The following is an 18,595-nucleotide window of genomic DNA, read 5'->3' on the forward strand; positions in this document are numbered from 1 at the left end:
GATATCCAGTTAGTATCACAAAAACCCTCTAGTACCTTCGGGTACCCCGTATAGTTGAAAGGGTCGAGATGGCGACTAGAGGGGGGGTGAATAGTCCTTTTTGAAACTTAATCACGTTGGCTAACCGAAACAAGTGCGGAATTAAAACTATCGGTCTAGCCAAGACTACACCCCTCTATATATGTTCACTAGCACCTTGCAAAGATACTAATTATGCAACTAAGGTGCCGGGCTAGCTAGAGCTCTCCTAAATAATTCTAGGAGCAAGGTCACACAAACCTATGCCACTAGTACTTTAAGCTACAAGGGAGCTCCTACACATGCTAGTAAGCAAAAGCATAAAGCTAACTAAGCTCACTAGCAATGCTCAATAACAAGGCAACCAATGCCTAATTAGAGAGCGCAAATACTTAGCTACACAAACTAAGCAATGTGACTAACAAGGTTACTAAAACCAAATTAGCCACGCAAGGGAGCTACTTCTATGCTACACAAGCAAGAAGATAATTAGCAAGCTACACAAGCTATCTAATTACAAGAGCAACTACACAAGCTTAATATGTATAAAAGTAATTGCAAGCTTGTGTAATGGGGATGCAAACCAACGGGAAGAACAAGGTTGACACGATGATTTTTCTCCCGAGGTTCACGTGTTTGCCAACACGCTAGTCCCCGTTGTGTCGACCGCTCACTTGGTGGTTCGGCGGCTAATTAGCATCACCCGCTAAGCCCGCACGTCGGGCGCCGCAAGAACCTACCCCTTGAGTGAGGGTAGCTCAATGACACGCTTTACTAGAGTTGCTCTTCGCGGCTCCCGCGGGGCGAGCACAATGCCCCTCACAAGCACTTCTCCGGAGCACCGCACAAGCTTCTTGCGGGCTTCGACGGAGACCACCACCAAGCCGTCTAGGAGGTGGCAACCTCCAAGAGTAACAAGCACCACCGGCTTGCAACTCGATCACCTAGTGCCACTCGATGCAACCTCACGATGCAATCGCACTAGAATCACTCACACAATCGGATGATCGCTATCAAGTATGTGTGAGATGAAGGGCTCCTAAGCACTCTCAAGCATGGACACAAAGTCCCCCAAGGTGCTCAGCACTTGCCATGGCCGAAGGCCACTTCTATTTATAGCCCCAAGGGCTAAACTAGCCGTTACCCCTTCACTGGGTAAAAATCGGGCCGACCGGACGCTCCGGTCGCCCGCAGACGGCCACGTGTCCTGATTCCAACGGTCACTTGACCTGACCGGACGCAGCAGCTTCAACTGACCGGACGCTGAACCCCAGCGTCTGGTCGTTTCCAGTAAGGTACCGACCTCGACCGGACGCGTCCGGTCGCATATGATCGGACGCAGCCCAGCGTCCGGTCACACTCCAGCTTCTGCGTCACCGTACGTCAGCCTGACCGGACGCACCCTGCCAGCGTCCGGTGCTTTTAGATCCAGCGTCCGGTCAGTTGACCGACGCCAGCATCTTCGCGATCAACTCATTTTCACTTCTAACTTATTCACCCTTGCTCCAAAGTGCCAACCACAAGAATTTGCATCCGGCGCAATAGAAAATAGGCATTCCATTTTCCCGAAAGCGCCGAATCCCGCCGACCCAAACCCATCTCAACCCTGCAAACACCACCTCCTTTGTAAATGTGCCAACACCACCAAGTGTACACCACCATGTGTATGTGTGTTAGCATTTTCACAATCATTTCCCAAAGGATGTTAGCCACTCAACTTGCCACGCCACTCGATCCTAGCGATAATACAAAGTTAGATCACTCGAGTGGCACTAGATGACCAATATGCAAACAAGTTTGCCCCTCTTGATAGTACATCCATCTATCCTAAACCCGGTCATAAACTTCTCTACACACCTATGACCGGTGAAATGAAATGCCCTAGGTTATACCTTTGCCTTGCGCATTCCATTCCATCTCCTCCAATGTCGATGCAACACATGCACCAACACAATCAACAATGATATGATCCACTTCATATCATCACATGATCATATTGGTTCATCGATCTTGACTTTACTTGCTCTTCACCGTTGCTATCGTCCATCGGCGCCAAGTCTTGCTCAAGCTTCACCGCCACGCGGTCCATCACTCCAAAGCCTTCGACTTGCCCTTCACGCTTGCAACCGGTCCATCAAGCCAAGTCTTGTCTTGATCTTCTCCACCTTGATCACATGACTCAATGTCATGTCTCATGTGCATTTAAGCTCCTTCATCATCACATGTGTGAGCTTTGCAACATCTCTAAGCCATTTTCACCTTCATGGCATATGTTGCTCACACACATGTACCTGTGGACTAATCACCTGTGTATCTCACATAAACACAATTAGTCCACCTAAGTTGTCACTCAATTACCAAAACCAAACAAGGACCTTTCAATAGTGAATGACATAGCTAGTACCTTTGAGATAACGTAGTACTCTCTCAAGAGCACGCTATTGGTTGTCTCCTGGATCTGACACAAACCGGCTTAGTTTACTCACAGCAAATATGATATTAGGCCTCATAGCGCTAGCCAGATACATAAGCGAACCAATAATTTAGGAGTATCTCAATTGATCCCTTGCTATTCTTCGATTTTTCCTTAATATCACACTAGGTTCATAAGGCGTAGGAGCAGGTTGACCATCACTAAACCCAAAGTGATTCAATACCTTTTCCACATAGTGGGATTTGTAAAAGTGTAACCCCACCATTGCCTTCTCTTAACAGCTTGACATTAAGAATAACATCAGCTTCCCCTAAGTCTTTCATCTCAAAATTATTAGACAACATGTCTTTAACCTCCTTAATCACATTAAGGTTGGTTACAAAGATCAGTATGTCATCAACATATAAACACAAGATCACTCCTTCGCCCTCACCATACCGATAGTATACACATGTGTCAGCTTCATTTACAACAAAGCCGACATATGTCAAAGTTCTGTCAAACTTCTCATGCCACTGCTTAGGAGCTTGTTTCAGGCCATATAAGGACTTCAATAACTTCCACACCATGCCCTCTTCACCATTTGCTACAAATCTATCTGGCTGATCCATATAGATCTCCTCCTCTAACTCTCTGTTTAGGAAAGTCGTGTTTACATCCATCTGATGAATGATAAGACCATGAGAGGCAGCCAGAGAAAGTAACACTCGAATTGTGGTCAATCGAGCAACAAGTGAATAAGTATCAAAGAAATCTTCACCTTCTTTCTGGATATAACCCTTGGCCACAAGCCTTGCCTTATACCTCTCAATTGTACCATCAGACCTAAGCTTTTTCTTGAACACCCATTTGCATCCTATTGGTTTACATCCATAAGGATGTTTAACAATTTCCCAAGTGACATTAGACATAATTGAATCCATCTCAGTCCGTACTGCTTCCTTCCACAAGTCAGCATCAGGAGAGGAATATGCCTCCTCAATGGTTCTTAGTATGTCATCCATAAGGTACACAATGTAGTCATTGCCAAAAGACTTTGTAGTCCGTTGTCTCTTACTCTTTTTGAGTGACTACAATGTCATCCTCCTCAGGACTATGCATATGAAGTTCCTCAGAATGTTCTATCGGAATAAACTGATCATAGTGAATTATAGGTTTATGACTAGACGTGCTAGGCGCATTTTTCATGGGGAAATCACTTTAAAAAAATGTAGCGTCTCTGGACTCCATGATAGTACCAACATGCATGTCAGGTACCCCAAAATTTATAATTAAGAATCTATATCCAACGCTATGAATAGCATAACCAAGGAAAACACAATCAACAGTTTTAGGTCCAAGTTTGCGCTTTTTGTTAATTGGCACATTCACTTTGACCAAACAACCCCAAGTGCGCAAATATGAGAGATTTAATCTTTTCTTTTCCCATTCATCAAATGGTGTGATTTCTTTATTCTTTGTAGGAACTCTATTCAGGACATGACATGCTGTCAAAATATCCTTACCCCACCATTCCTTAGATAGACCCGCTGTCTCCAACATGGCGTTAACCAACTCAGTTATAGTGCTGTTCTTTCTTTCGGCAATCCCATTAGACTGTGGTGAATATGGTGGTGTCCTCTCATGAATAATTCCATGTTCTACACAGAAATCAGAAAATTCACTTAAAAAGTATTCTCCACCACGATCAGACCTTAACCGTTTAACTTTCCTCTCAAATTGATTTTCTACTTCAACTTTATAGATCTTAAAATAATGCAACGCTTCATGTTTTGTTTTTAACAGATACACATAGCAAAATCTAGAACAATCGTCTATAAAAAGTCATGAAATATCTTTTGCCACCTTTACTCAATTCACTATTCATCTCGCATAGATCGGAATGTACTAGTTCTAATGGCGCCAAGTTCCTCGCCTCCATAGCCTTGTGAGGCTTATGGGGTTGCTTAGATTGCACACACACATGGCACTTAGAACCTTTGACCAAATTAATTTTTGGGATTAAATTCATATTTGCAAGCCGCGATAGACAACCAAAATTAACATGACAAAGACGTGAATGCCAAATATTTGACTCATCAGGGATAATAGCATTGTTCACAATCTTATTACATACATCATCATGCAAGGATAAGCGGAACAAGCCTCCGCAATCATCACCTTTACCAACAAAAGTTTCATACTTTGACAATACACATTTATTGGACTCGAAGACAATTTTATAACTATCTCGACAACATTAAGAGATGCTAACTAGATTCTTTTTGATGGAGGGGACATGCTGTACGTTCTTTAGTAGCACCGTCTTTCTCGAAGTGAACTTCAGAATGACCGTACCAATACCAAGAAGACGCGCATGGGACCCGTTCCCTATCAGCAAGACTCCAGTCCCGCCGACCTGATAAGAAGAAAACAAAGAGGCATCAACACACACATGAATATTAGCCACAGTGTCCATCCACCACTCAGGTGAATGACAAACTGAAAGAACAGTAGGTAAAAAATTACCATACCCAGATGTTCCTCCTTCAGCCTTGCTAACAACCATGTATGCATATTTCTTCTCTTGCTTAAATTTGTGGTCTAGGCATGAACTTGCCCAATGCTCATCACTCCCGCAAACAAAGCAATCACCATCTTTGTTGTTCTTTTTCTTCTTTAAAGTGGTTGTTTGTTTATGCTTCGAGTAGTTCTCTTGCTTGTTCTTCTTCTTATTATTATTACGAGATGCATTTGAATTTTTCTTCTGCACCATATTGGCATTAGAAGACTCAACGCCTTTCCCATGCGTGTCTTTTGCTCTCGCCCTCTCCTCAACATCAAGAAACCCAATAAGCCCAGCCACGCTAAACTCTTGTCTCATGTGTTTTAGAGAGGTAGCAAAATCCCTCCAAGAAGATGGCAGCTTAGCGGTTATACCGCTGGCCACAAACTTATCGGGCAACACACATGGGAACTGTTCGAGTTTCTTAGCCAGTGCATGTATCTCATGAGCTTGTTCGATCATAGAATGGTTGTCAACTATCTTATAGTCAAACAACTGCTCTATGAGGTACAACTCGCTATCGGTGTCAGAAACACCAAACTTAGCATCAAGTGTATCCCATAATTCCTTGTCTTGACGTATAACAAAGGTAGCTGTCATCATACTTGCTATGAAGTGCACTAATCACGACGCCTCGAAACAGGTTATCGACTACCTTGAACTTTTTCTCCTCCTCAGGAGTAAATTGTTCAGATTTTTCTTGTGCGGCGTGATAGCAGTTCATAGCAGTAAGCCACAGCACCATCTTAGCACGCCATGTCTTGTAATTTGTTCCATCAAAATCATTTGGCTTCAAAGTAGCAGCAAAACCATTAACAGGAAATTGTCTAATATCTGGTTTTTGGATTGTTAGAAATTTAGGCATTTTCATGTTAAAACTAATCCAGAAAAATAATAATAAATTTGTGATGATAAATATGTGCGCGTGTATAATTTTACTACTGCTCAGATTAGTAGCAAATATGTTTATAAACAACATACTGATCATAGCAAAAATAAGATTGAATTTAACTAATTTGAGAATAGAGATGTACCCTGCGGAGGGACCCAAGCTCAAAGCACCGATGGCTCCAGTCCCACTCATGGTGAGTTGCTCAAAGTCGTGGACCACAGTCGGTGCAGAAAGATGTACGCAGTGCAGTCCCTCGAACGTCCACCGGGAAGTAGACGATCCGAGGATAAATAAGAAGATGTCGGTAGTCACCAAGAAGGAGCGAGTAGTCGCGAAGACGCTTCCCAAAAACCTGATCGCCCGCACACCCGAGAAGATATCACAGATGCAGACGGCGATTCCGGAGGCCTGCTCTCCCAACTCTCCGTGCGCGCAGAGGATCGGGACGGGAAAACTTAGAAGGCAACGCAGTAGTGAGAAGTGAAAACACTAATTGACTATCTTAGGATTTTCCAAACTAGGAACATCCAATGATAGTTCTATTGTTGTTATGTCTTTTTTCAGGAGGATTAGTACATATATATAGGGACGAGAACTCCCTACCTCCACATCAACTAGCAATATGGTACTAATTGACGTTGCATCTTCCACCTCTACTCATGGACTTAAACAATAAAGCCCATTAAAGAACACATATATTGGGCATTTGAGATTTATTAGAATTTCTTCATATGCATTTAGGGAATTTTATCCATATAAATTCTAACAGGTAATTCATGGGGATATCATTCTCATTATCATTCTAGTTCTTAGTGAGTGGGTTTTTCATCCCTGGGTTTTGCTCTCCCTTGCTTCCAAAAAAGCCCTCAGACCTAATTTGGAAACCCAATCCCTTCGGGATCCCAGACTTTTCTCTGGGTGGGTAATCTATGGGGATATCATTCTAATTATTATTCTAGTTCTTAGAGCTACTTTGTCAATCAGGTTTCCCGCCGGGATCCCACCCTTTTCCCTGGGCCACAAGTCCACGGGCCGTCCTCCCCGGTGGCAGATTGTCGTAGCATTTGGAAGCCCGAGTGATGGAGTTTTAGAGCCCAATTCCCTCTACTTTCCACGGAGGAGAAATCCACGACCCAATAGGCCGGGAAGCGCTCCCCTCGCTCGTTGCTGCCTCTGATTCTCTTCCTCGCGTCGCCCATCGCCGCCTCCGTTTCTGTTCTTCCGGTCGCCCGGTCTTGCGTCGCCTCTGCCTCCTTGCCCGTGAGGACTTCCTCCACCAGCTCCCTCGTGATCTACCCCTGTTTCCCAAAGGGCGACACGGGAGAACAACACTTCGTGGATTGCCTCCACGGGAAACGAAGTGCCCTCAAAATCCCCCGTCAGGGATTATGCCCCTGGGTTACCTACCCTTTGCTTCCAAATCAAGCTTAGTGGGGTTTTTTTTTCATCCCTGGGTTTTGCTCCCCTTCTAGAAGAGCCCACAGAGGAAAAGGAAGATTTGTCCATGCATCCCATGTTATCTGAAGAGCGTATATCAGCCTTTACAGCATATACATGTGACATGTTTGTAAATAAAAAATACGCATGTTTGGCCAAAACCTGCATTTACAGCATATACATGTGACATGCTTGTAAATAAAATACGCATGTTTGGCCAAAACCTAATACACTGTTAGAAGAATGCATTCCGTTTTCATCGTTTCGATTGTTTTCCAAGAAAAACATTTCCAGCTTTTCTCGAATCGTTAAAGAAAAGGAAAAAGTCTACTTAACCCCCCGCCTATCAACCATGGTCTACTTCACCCCCAAACTATAAAACCGTCTATTTTACCCCTCCCTGAACTTTTCAAAACCGTCTATTTTACTCCCCGGGCGGTTTTCGACGGTGGTTTTGCTACAGTAACGGCGGTTTTGCTATAGTGATGGTGGTTTTGTCTTTTTTTTATTTATTTCTGGTGAATCTTTAAAAAATCATAGTAAATCACAGAAAAATTATAAAATGGAAAATCTAATTTTGTTGGACTCCACATAAGTAGATCTACACAATGAACATACTCCCTCCGTCCCAGAATATCTGTCGTTCTCGCTTTCCGAGAAACAACTTTAACAAAATATATATTAAAAATATTATTATTTATGATACATAATTAGCATCATTGGAAAGATCTTTGAATCTAGTTTTTTAACAAATTTATTTGGAAACACAAATGTTGCACATATTTTATACAAATTGAGTCAAAGTTGTGGCACGGACACCGAAAACGACAGATAAATTGGGACGGAGGGACTATAATATGATATGCTTTAGTACAAAATTTTTGCTGTAGTTTTAGATTAATTGGAAAATCCAATTTTGTCTGTAATTAATTGGAATAATTCATAGCTGCAGCTTCTGTGGTCCAATTATGGTGAAATTTTTATGGTAGGCTAATTATTTTATGCTTGAACTATAGTAAAAATTCCGTACTCATTGGACCATGTATAACTTAGTTATAGATAAATTCCAATTAATTACAGTCAAAATTAGATTTTCCAATTAATCTAAAGGTACAGCAAAACCTTTGTACTAAAGCATACCACATTATATGTTAACTATGTAGATTTACTCATGTGGAGTCCAACGAAATTAGATTTTCCATTTTATGATTTTTCTATGATTTACTATGATTTTTCAAAGATTCAGCGAAAATAAATAAAAAAAGAAAAAGGTGAAACCACAGGTAGCGTAGCGAACCACCGTTACTGTAGCAAAATCACCGTCGAAAACCGCCCGGGGGGTAAAATAGACGGTTTTGAAAAAGTTCAGGGGGTAAAATAGACGGTTTTATAGTTTGGGGTGAAGTAGACCATGGTTGATAAGTGGGGGTTAAATAGACTTTTTCCTTAAAGAAAATACTAGTCCGAAAGGATAAACATGACTGTATGAACGAGTTATAGAGAAGCCAAATGCTCTTTGTGAACTCAGAAGAAGTGGCTCTGCGCTTTCCTCGATTATCCTCCCAACTCGTTCAGACAAATCGTTTCCAAAAAAAAAAAGAGAGGAAAAAATAAACCTCTTCAGACAAATCTTGCTGCTGCCAATCAGGCAATCAGTAATCAACAACAATGGCGTCGCCATCCATCGGCTGCCCCTCCTCCTCGACGGCTCTCCCCGCGGGAGCCGGCTTGCGCCGATCGCCGTCCTCCGTCCACCCGTGGCGCCGCCGCCACCACCAGCAGCAGCAGGCGAGGCGACTGGTGATGGCGGCAGCGGCGAGGCGGCGGTACAAGGGGACGGTGAGGAGGGAGGCGGCGCTGGCGGAGCTGGTGGAACGGAAGGTGGCGGAGGCGATGGAGGCGTGCGGGGAGCGCGGGCAGGACGACGAGGGGTGCCGCGTGGCGTGGGACGAGGTGGAGGAGGTGAGCCAGGCCAGGGCCGACCTCCGGCGCCGCATCGCCGAGGCCCCCGGCGACCCGCTCGAGCACTTCTGCGCGCACAACCCCACCGCCGACGACTGCGCCGTCGTCTACGAGTGACTGCACGCCATCCGTGCGTCAACCGCAGGTCGCTGCTGTACGTTCTAGTAGGGTGATCGATCAGAGAGATTCGAGATGAAACATGTTTCGGGCTTTCAGCTTTGCGTTCAATTCAATTATCACGGACTCGGTGGTAATAATAAAAGTGGACATCTTTCGGTTGATTTTGTTTCAGTTGTGTCCAATCATTTCATGACACATAGGTTCTAAAACCTAATCAGAATCTGATAGATAAAGGGAAAAGAATTCACTCAGAATTTACAGTGACACAAAACAATAAAAAGTGATTGAAATTCCAACAAACATCACCCAGATCTTATCCAGTTGGCAACCTCCTGCTCACGTGCATGCAGCAACAACCCTCAGGGGAATCTCACGTGAAAAAAAGATGAGCTTCAGAAACTGACCTAGAGCTAAGTGCCTGACCAAGACCAAGTGCAAGTTCTTTGCCAAGTATAGACGGAGGAGTTAAAAGAAAATAAAAAATAAACTAAGCAAAACAAAAAAAAATCAATAGAGGAAAAATGACAAAAGAACTACAAGCTAGTGAAAACATCGCACTAAAACAAAGTTTCTAAAAATCAGATTGGACCTTACCCCCTCACGCACCTCCTCCTCATGCCAGGAGGCTTGGCCACCAAGGAAAAAACCAAGAAAAAAAAGAGATAAATCGGAGATACCGCGCCAAAGCACCGGGGTCACCAAAGAACAGATCAAGGCTCACCCATAACGGAAGGGGAAATAAATAATAGGGATATAATATTACTACAACAATGAATCCACAAAAACTGAAAACACTTAATAATGAAGAACAACTAATATCTGAACCATGAAGGGCAATCTGAAACACTGATGACCTCAAACTCGAAATGAATAATATGCAAACAACAACTAATCCACTAAATGAAAGTAGGTATTCCTAAAGAACAACTAATATCTAGGATTTATGAAGCCATCGGAACCTGAAACACTGAATCTTTGAACTCATTCAACTGAGACTAATGGAAGCATCAAAACTGAAATAGAGTTTCTAATGAACTCAAGAAACTAAAACTAATGAAAACATTAAAATTGAAAAAGAGTTTGTAAAAATCAGATTAACTGAAACTTAAATTGACAATACAACAATATTGCTTGAAACATACGATTACAACATGCAAAAGGTAACAACTAAAAAAATTAATAATATGTGCTGAAATACTGAAATGACTTGAACTAAAATAACTTAAAAAGAACAAATTGAATAACAGCATATTACTCAATATAAAAAATAACAATATATACTGAAAAAAACTAAAACTAACAAACATAAAAGGAAATAAACTCAAATTAATGAACTTATCCACTAACAAACATACTGAAAGGTAATCTTAATATAGGCAGTGTGCAAGTCGACTCAAATCACTTAGGGCTCATTTGGTTACAACAGATTGACGCTAGGAATCATTCCGGTTAACAAAAGCTTATATAAATTAAATAACAATTCCCGAGTCGTTCTTGCGAAACCGAATGGGGCCTTAGCAGGATTCCAATCACTGCTCACTAATACTTTATCAGAATCACCTTTTGTGCATTACATCAGTTTAAGTGCAGTTGTTTAATTCCTCAATGTGTGCGAACACAACAAATCAAAAATCACATGGTGATGCCTTCGGAGCTCAAGCTACTGCACGCAATAAACAAAAAAGCAAGTCCTAACGTCAACGGCGACGGCAACGCCCGACGCCGACACCTCCGCGGCTCCGCCTCCGCCTCCGCCAAGCACCAAGCGGACCGTCTCTCTTCCGATGAGCACAAGGTGTGTCTGAAACTCTGAATCGAGCAGCAGAATAAAAACAATATTAAATCGTCAAGAAGATTAAAGCGGCACTGAAATAACACATGATCGCCAGCTCGCAACATGTGACGGATTGAATCGGACCCATGTATTACAAAAAACGTGCCTGTTAAAAACGGCACGAATCTACAAACAACCTCAACCACACAAAAGTGAATGAAAACATGACGTGATATCATCCGAGAGTTATTTAGAAAATCCCGATAATAAAATGACACGATTAGTCATCGTTAGCGTCTCTTCATCAGAGAGCGCAACAGTTTATTTCTGTCATAGGCGTTTCAACTGCCCTGTATGCATCTGAACCCGAACGTGACGAGCTCACGCGCATTTGTTTCTACGTGTGGCCTGGTGAATCCTGAACGAGAGTGGTGGATGACCGCTGGCGCTGAGCAACAGTTTTAGAGGCTGCCGTTGGATGGGAGCGGACGGTGGGATGCCCTGACTGCAGGCCGACGTTACCCCGGGCGAAGTGACGATTTCGTTCCCATCGACCGTCTCCTCCGCCGCCGCAGCCGCGATGCCGACGGTGAGCGTCGGCCGGGACCGTCTCTTCGCCGCCCTTGGTCGGACCTACAGTAGGTTTGTATTCCTTTGCTCAGTTCCTGCCCCAAAACCCCAGCTCTCCCCTCCGCGGCAACTGACAACTCGTAACCCATCCTCCTGGCAACAACACAGGAGGAGTTCGAGGCGCTCTGCTTCGAGTTCGGCATCGAGCTCGACGACGTGGTGAGCATCTCTCTTCGCCGTATCCCCTCCCATTCACTCACTGTGCTGAGAGTGGCGTTGTCTGAATTTTGAGTGTTTTGGGGTCTGCGTGTGCAGACGACGGAGAAGGCTACTATCAGGAAGGAGAAGCACCTCGAGGACGACGGCGAGGTGGACGACGATGACGAGGTCATCTACAAGATAGAGGTTGCCGCCAACAGGTCAGCAGATTTTGTTTTCGTCAACGTCAATGGAATCGATGTTACTAGAATACTAGGTAGGTATACCGGATTTTGGAAACCCGGTGAAAACTTGCTACAATGTTTGCATGTATGATTTGCTATGTCTTGAAGCAAGCCCTGTATTCCAAGTTTCATCCATCCCTCGTGGTTCAATTCTTCAGATGCATGTTAAACCAGAGGTAAGTTCATGTTCTTTGGACTCGCAGTGCTTTTCGAATAATTTCCTAGAAGAAAAAGCTAGATTCCTTCAGTTTTCCATCTCTAGGTTGTAGAGAAAACTGTACAGCAGCACTGTTTGGTGTATGTTATAACCTGGCAATGCTCTTGAACCAGTTGATTCTTTTTTGGTTTTTGGATTGGATATGGAATGTTATGTCTCTGGAGTAATGGAGAAATGATGTGTCAAACTGTCTTTTTTGAAGGAAAAAAGAAGCAATACCCTACTGACATTTTCCATGCCATTAAATATGTATATATTTTTTTTGGTGCATGCTCTTTGTAATGTTTTATTATTGTCGTGAAAACGATTATAGCTTGAAGCTGGTGCTAAATGTTAAGACATTAACATATTCATGATTTTGATGTTTGCCCGTTATTAATGGATTAGTGTTGTATTTGCTAATGTTGATGCTGATCGTATTCTCCAGAATGGTATTATTTATTTTCTTATTTTTTTCCAATGTAAGCCTTGATTTGCTGTTTTTTTTCCAGACTTCAAAAATTAGGCCATACGTAGTTTGTGCTGTCCTAAGAGGGGTAACCTTTGATGAAGCAAGATACAACAGCTTCATTGATCTTCAAGACAAACTCCACCAAAATATCTGCCGGTATAGCTTATCTTATTGCCTTTTGCGTTTCATTGTATTGATATCAGGATCGTACCAATACAATGATTAATTAACTCAGACTACTCCATGATGGATAACAGGAAGAGAACTCTCGTTGCTATTGGCACCCATGATCTGGACACTCTGCAAGGACCCTTCTCATATGAGGTAAAATTATCCCAGTGCTGTAATAAGCTAATTTTGTAGCTCAATCTTGGGTAGTATCCTATTCGCCCTGCATTCATGGCAAACAGTTTACCCTGATCTTTCATGTTACAAAATGGATGTTTCATTATCTGACATTCTTGGGCCTATTGGCATCTCCCAGGACGAGAAGCAGGTACCTGCAAGTTCCTGAAAGTTTTAGCAAGGATGTTTTCAATCTGGATTAATAACTGTGCATCTGAAACTGTAGGTTGTCTGTCTTTTGAATAAAATGCAACTGCAAGCTGAAAGTCACTCATTGAAGGGGGAGCCTCGCATTTCAGTGTCTGTTCCTCCAACAAGAAGTGATATTCTGCATGCCTGTGATTTGTCGGAGGTATATCTGCTATTATCTAGCTGTTTCAACTGTTTTTGTAGGTATTTGCTTGCTGTCATTGTTAACTGGTTTAATTTCTGTTTGGCTTCTACAAAGGACGTTGCTATAGCTTATGGATTCAACAATGTGCCAAAATCAAAGCCGAAGTGTATGACAATAGGAGGAAGGCAACCATTAAACAGGTTCTCAGATAAAATTCGTGCTGAGGTACTTCAGGTATTTGATATGTCTTTGTGGCATCTTGCTGATATTTGATGTCTTTGTGTTTCTTTTTCTTGTGTTTTTATCTGTTCATCAGTTGATCTTTACTGAAAAATCCTTTGTGGCCAGGTTGCAAGAGCTGGTTATATGGAGGTGCACATTTATCTTGTCTTCACACGAAGAAAACTTTGACATGTTAAACAGAGCAGATGACAGAAGTAAAGCAGTCATTATCGCAAGCCCTCGCACTTCTGAATTCGAGGTAAATTTTCCCTGATTTTATTGTCACCCACCCCAGTGCTGGGTGCAGCCATCAGTCAGCTCTCCTATCTGCTCTCAATTGACTAGTGCAAAGAATAGTGTAAATTTTTGGCTGATTGATGCCTTTCTTGCAAAACAAAAAAAGTTAATTCATAAACTAATTGCAGGATAATCATCTTTGTTGCGTTTATTTACTGATGCATCTTGCTGGTGTATCATGATTCTCCGTTTTCTGTTATTGTATGACTTCTAGGTGTAATTAGCCGTACATTCTTGTAATCCTATCATTTGACTTTTGACTATTCCTCCTTATCTGACTTCTCAGCCTTATCTTTCGTTTTAGTTCTGCATGTTCTACACAGGGCAACTAGGGACGGGCATAATTAACCAAACCTGAGAAACAGAACCGAACTAACCCAGACCGAATCCGAAATGACAGAAATTGTTTTTTTTTAAGGGCAGGCCTGGTGCAGTTGTGAGAGCTGTCTCACTGAGTCACCAGGTCGTGGGTTCGAAGCATCCACTCCGCAGATTTTGCAGGTGGAAGGCTTGCCTCGGTTTTTCCCTTCCCCAGACCCCACTCGTGTGGGAGCCTCCGGCACTGGGTCTGCCCTTGCCCCAATTCGGCCTCAAGAACTAACTAAATGAAAGTCCCGGTTTATTCGGTCTTAACCCAGTAACTGAAGACGACGACGACAACAATAACAACAACAACAAAGCCTTTAAGTTCCAAACAAGTTAGGGTAGGCTAGAGTTGAAACCCAGCAGAAGCAATCAAGGTTCAGGCACGTGAATAGCTGTTTTCCAAGCACTCCTATATAAGGCTAAGTCTTTTGGTATATTCCATCCTTTCAAGTCTCCTTTTATTGCCTCTACCCAAGTCAACTTCGGTCTTCCTCTGCCTCTCTTCACGTTACTATCCTGGCTTAGGATTCCACTACGCACCGGTGCCTCTGGAGGTCTCCGTTGGACATGTCCAAACCATCTCAACCGGTGTTGGATAAGCTTTTCTTCAATTGGTGCTACCCCTAATCTATCACGTATATCATCGTTCCGAACTCGATCCCTTCTTGTATGACCGCAAATCCAACGCAACATACGCATTTCCGCGACACTTATCTGTTGAACATGTCGTCTTTTCGTAGGCCAACATTCTGCACATAGAAGCTGAGTAATACATTTGGCCTAGCCCATTAACCCTTCCCAACCCTCTCTATATAAGAGATATCTCACTCTGATTCCTCACCACCTGCCCCCAATCCGTCCATTTCCTCCTGGTCACCCACAACACCCCACCTGTCCTCTCTAGCATCGTGGCACATAGCGATGAGTCAGAGGCGCCTGCATGGCTACGCCCTCCTCCTCCTGACTTGACCACTCGGTAGTGCCTCAGCGGGTCCGCCTTCTCCTGCCTGTGGCCCGCGACTTCTCTCACATATGTAGAGCTGTTGATAGGCGGCTGACCAGGGAGATGAGGTTGCCCTCCGAGCTGCAGCGACGGTTGGCGACCTCCTCCCCAGTCCCCGAGGACCATGCCAGTGATCACGTCTAGCTGCCGCTGGCAGAGGCAGCCACCCGATGTCAAACCTAGCTGACGGCAACAGCTCCTCCCTGCTGTCGGCAGATGATTTATGCTTCACCCTTTGTTGATCTGTGTTTCATCATGCTCATTTGTGTTCACTTACAAAATCTACCATTATATTACATAGGTGATTTTGTGATTTATTTTTCGATATGTGTATTGCTAGCTTGGTTAGTTCAGTCATGGCCCAGACCAAACCGAACTAACTGAGAACAAATTTGCTTCATCTTGATAATTTTTAGGAACCAATCAGTACCCAGTTTTTGATACCTGAATTTGAGGAAAACCGATGAACCGAACCCATTGATTTGGTCTGACCTAATGTCCACCTTCTGACAACTCATGTTTTCTCTCCATATTTGATTGCTAAGGAAATAAACATTGTTTTACAATGGCATTCATTTGCTATAATCATTCTTTTACTTGTTATCTTGTTGGTTTGTTATAATCATTTTTTTCCTTGTTACCTTGCAGATTGTTAGAACTAGTCTGATGTCATGTTTATTGAAAACACTGAAACATAATATAGACCATCCAAGACCTATAAAGGTACTTTTTGAAAAGAAGCAATATTTATATTTACTATATAAGTGATAAGGATATTGTCTATGGAATGTTCAATGTTGTGTCACACATAAAATGCCAACTAAATAAAGAAGAAACCAGAAGAAAAAAAACTTCAAATTTCTCTTGCTGTCAGCAGTGTCATTTTGCCTATTGTTTTCCTTTCCCTTCCAACTTAATTGTGATTGCATGATAATACTCTCCTTCAAAGACTACATTTCAACCATAGTATAACCCCATTTAGGATTTCTTGATCAAACCTTTTAAACATAGACAATGAATATCTAAAAAATCAAGTAGATTGGTAAAATAAGTTTTATGTTGCTAGATTAGTTAAAAAATACTTTTTATAATATATAGCTCTTTCTATTTGGAATATGTTGTTTAGAATATTACCTGTCAAAGTGTCATTGAGAGTCAAAGTGTCATTGGAGACCATGTGTCAATGTTCTAATGGATTTTGGAATTAGAGAAAGTAACTATCTAGTCCTTCACTTTTACCCATGTCAACTTTAATTTATCAATACATAATCAATTTTAAATGGAAGAGCTTTAATACAGCTTCTAGTGTTGGATATATGCCCAAACAGTTACTGTTGCATGGTTACGATCTTCCTTCTAGATGGAAATGTTCCCATGATTTTGATCTTTCAAATATTTACCATTGTAGATTTTTGAAGTTGGTGATGTTGTGATGCTGGACTCGTCACGTGATGTTGGTGCCTCTAATAATCGCAGGCTTGCTGCTTTGTACTGCAATAGGGTTTCTGGATTTGAGGTATAAGCTTAAGGGGGGGGAAAAAACATCTGTATAGGCATGTATTTACATAGCTTCTATGTAGGCCTATGCTAACTTGATTAAATTGTCCAGGAAATTATGGGATTGGTGGATAGTATTGTCAAAGTTGTCAGAGCTCCGCATGTCAACTTTGGCGAGAATTACTATGTACCTACAGATGTAAGAGTAACTTCATGAATTGTCTTGTCTTTTGCTGTTGTCAACATTTGTATACTAATTTCATTTCTTTAGGAACCTGAGTTCTTCCCGAAAAGGCAATGTAAAATTGTTACAAGTGATGGCAAGCAAGTTGGCTACTTAGGAATTGTCCATGCTGAGGTACTTACTCTGCGTCGCTTTTGAATGCTGTTATAACCTGTGCTGTTTAAGTACCAGTAGTTTAGCTGCCATATGAATGAAGATTTCTGAGGATGAAATGAATAAAGGTAGCACCATATTATATATTTCTTTTTGTTAGGTAGCACAATCTTATACGCTTGAATTATGGGCTACCCCAATTCCATAGTTGATCTATACTAAGACTAAGAGATGTACCCGCAGAAATAAGAACTTAGGAACACAAATGAAATTATCTGAGAATAAGAAAATCATAACATGGATACACGTGATTTGTTTTGCCAAATTTATAGCACTATTCCTTGAGTGCTAGTCATACTCTGCTTGCAGGTGCTAAGGAAATTTGGCATTCCGGATCCCTGTACTTTCGTTGAGATGGACCTCGAAGCACTGTTGTAATGCCGTGAACCTGAAACAAAGGAATGCTTGAAGCTGATACCTGCCACATATCGGTTTTGTTCAGTAAAAATGCATGGGGTACCAGCAAGAAGTGCATATTACCCAAGCTGGAATGTCTCAATGTGCTTCTCAATTGCATTGGATTTTGCTATGGAAAAGAAGGTACAACGATACGGCACATTCCCTGCCTAAATTTTGTTAGGGACTATTTTCACTATGTTTCCATTGTAAGAGTTCATTCGTATCCAACTTTCTATCAAAAGTGTACCTTATATCCTTTTTGTAAAGCATCGGGTGTCCAAAAGTTATTTCTGCAACTCTTTGCACCTCTACATGAGATCAGCATGATGTAAAGCAGCCTCAGAATATTAGACTTGTAGCATCTCCTTGTTGAAACACATTGGACAAGGTTCCCATGAAAACCATCTCTTGTGATCGTGAATGACATCAAAATTTGATATTGTGTGTTTACATTTCAACTTTTCACGAATCAATGATTGCTACATTTTTTTTGTCGCCCCCTGAGTCGGCTTAGTGAGAAATGGAACACGTTTGTCCAGTATTATCAAAGAACTTAATGGTACTAATAACTTACTAAATAGGATGTGAGCCTGACAGCGACAGTTTATCCTAGGATGTTCCAAAATTTTGTGAAAGTCGAGAACTATTATTGAATGATAGCTATCGTTGCTGTGGTCAAACAGCCAAACCACCACTAACTGCAAATCTATAACCTGAAAGCAAGAATCTCATTTGAAAGTTAAAACTTGAGCTTAATACAATCTCAAACCTGTCATATTATGTGTTTTTAACTGGGGAACGTCAGCTTTATTCCACGATAAACTTTTCTTTTTAACTTTTGACCAAGTTTTATGAAAAATACCCGCACATGT

General features: G+C 42.1%; 1 protein-coding gene and 1 pseudogene across 1 annotated transcript; both read left to right on the forward strand.

Moving 5' to 3' along the window:
• The first annotated feature begins 8,846 nt into the window (after window positions 1-8,846).
• LOC136501754 (calvin cycle protein CP12-3, chloroplastic-like) lies at window positions 8,847-9,566 on the forward strand. The gene has a single exon (XM_066497290.1). The coding sequence runs from the start codon at window positions 8,995-8,997 to the stop codon at window positions 9,403-9,405; it is 411 nt and encodes a 136-aa protein (XP_066353387.1). The 5' UTR covers window positions 8,847-8,994; the 3' UTR covers window positions 9,406-9,566.
• A 1,671-nt stretch (window positions 9,567-11,237) lies between these two features.
• LOC136500801 (phenylalanine--tRNA ligase beta subunit, cytoplasmic-like) lies at window positions 11,238-18,160 on the forward strand (annotated as a pseudogene).
• Window positions 18,161-18,595: the final 435 nt, after the last annotated feature.

The sequence above is a fragment of the Miscanthus floridulus genome, chromosome 13 (assembly GCF_019320115.1).
Source record: "Miscanthus floridulus cultivar M001 chromosome 13, ASM1932011v1, whole genome shotgun sequence".
In the NCBI taxonomy this organism is placed as follows: domain Eukaryota; kingdom Viridiplantae; phylum Streptophyta; class Magnoliopsida; order Poales; family Poaceae; genus Miscanthus; species Miscanthus floridulus.

Coding starts and splice junctions, on each gene's coding strand:
- LOC136501754 (XM_066497290.1), top strand. CDS start 8,995: ATGGCGTCGCCATCCATCGGCTGCCCCTCCTCCTCGACGGCTCTCCCC.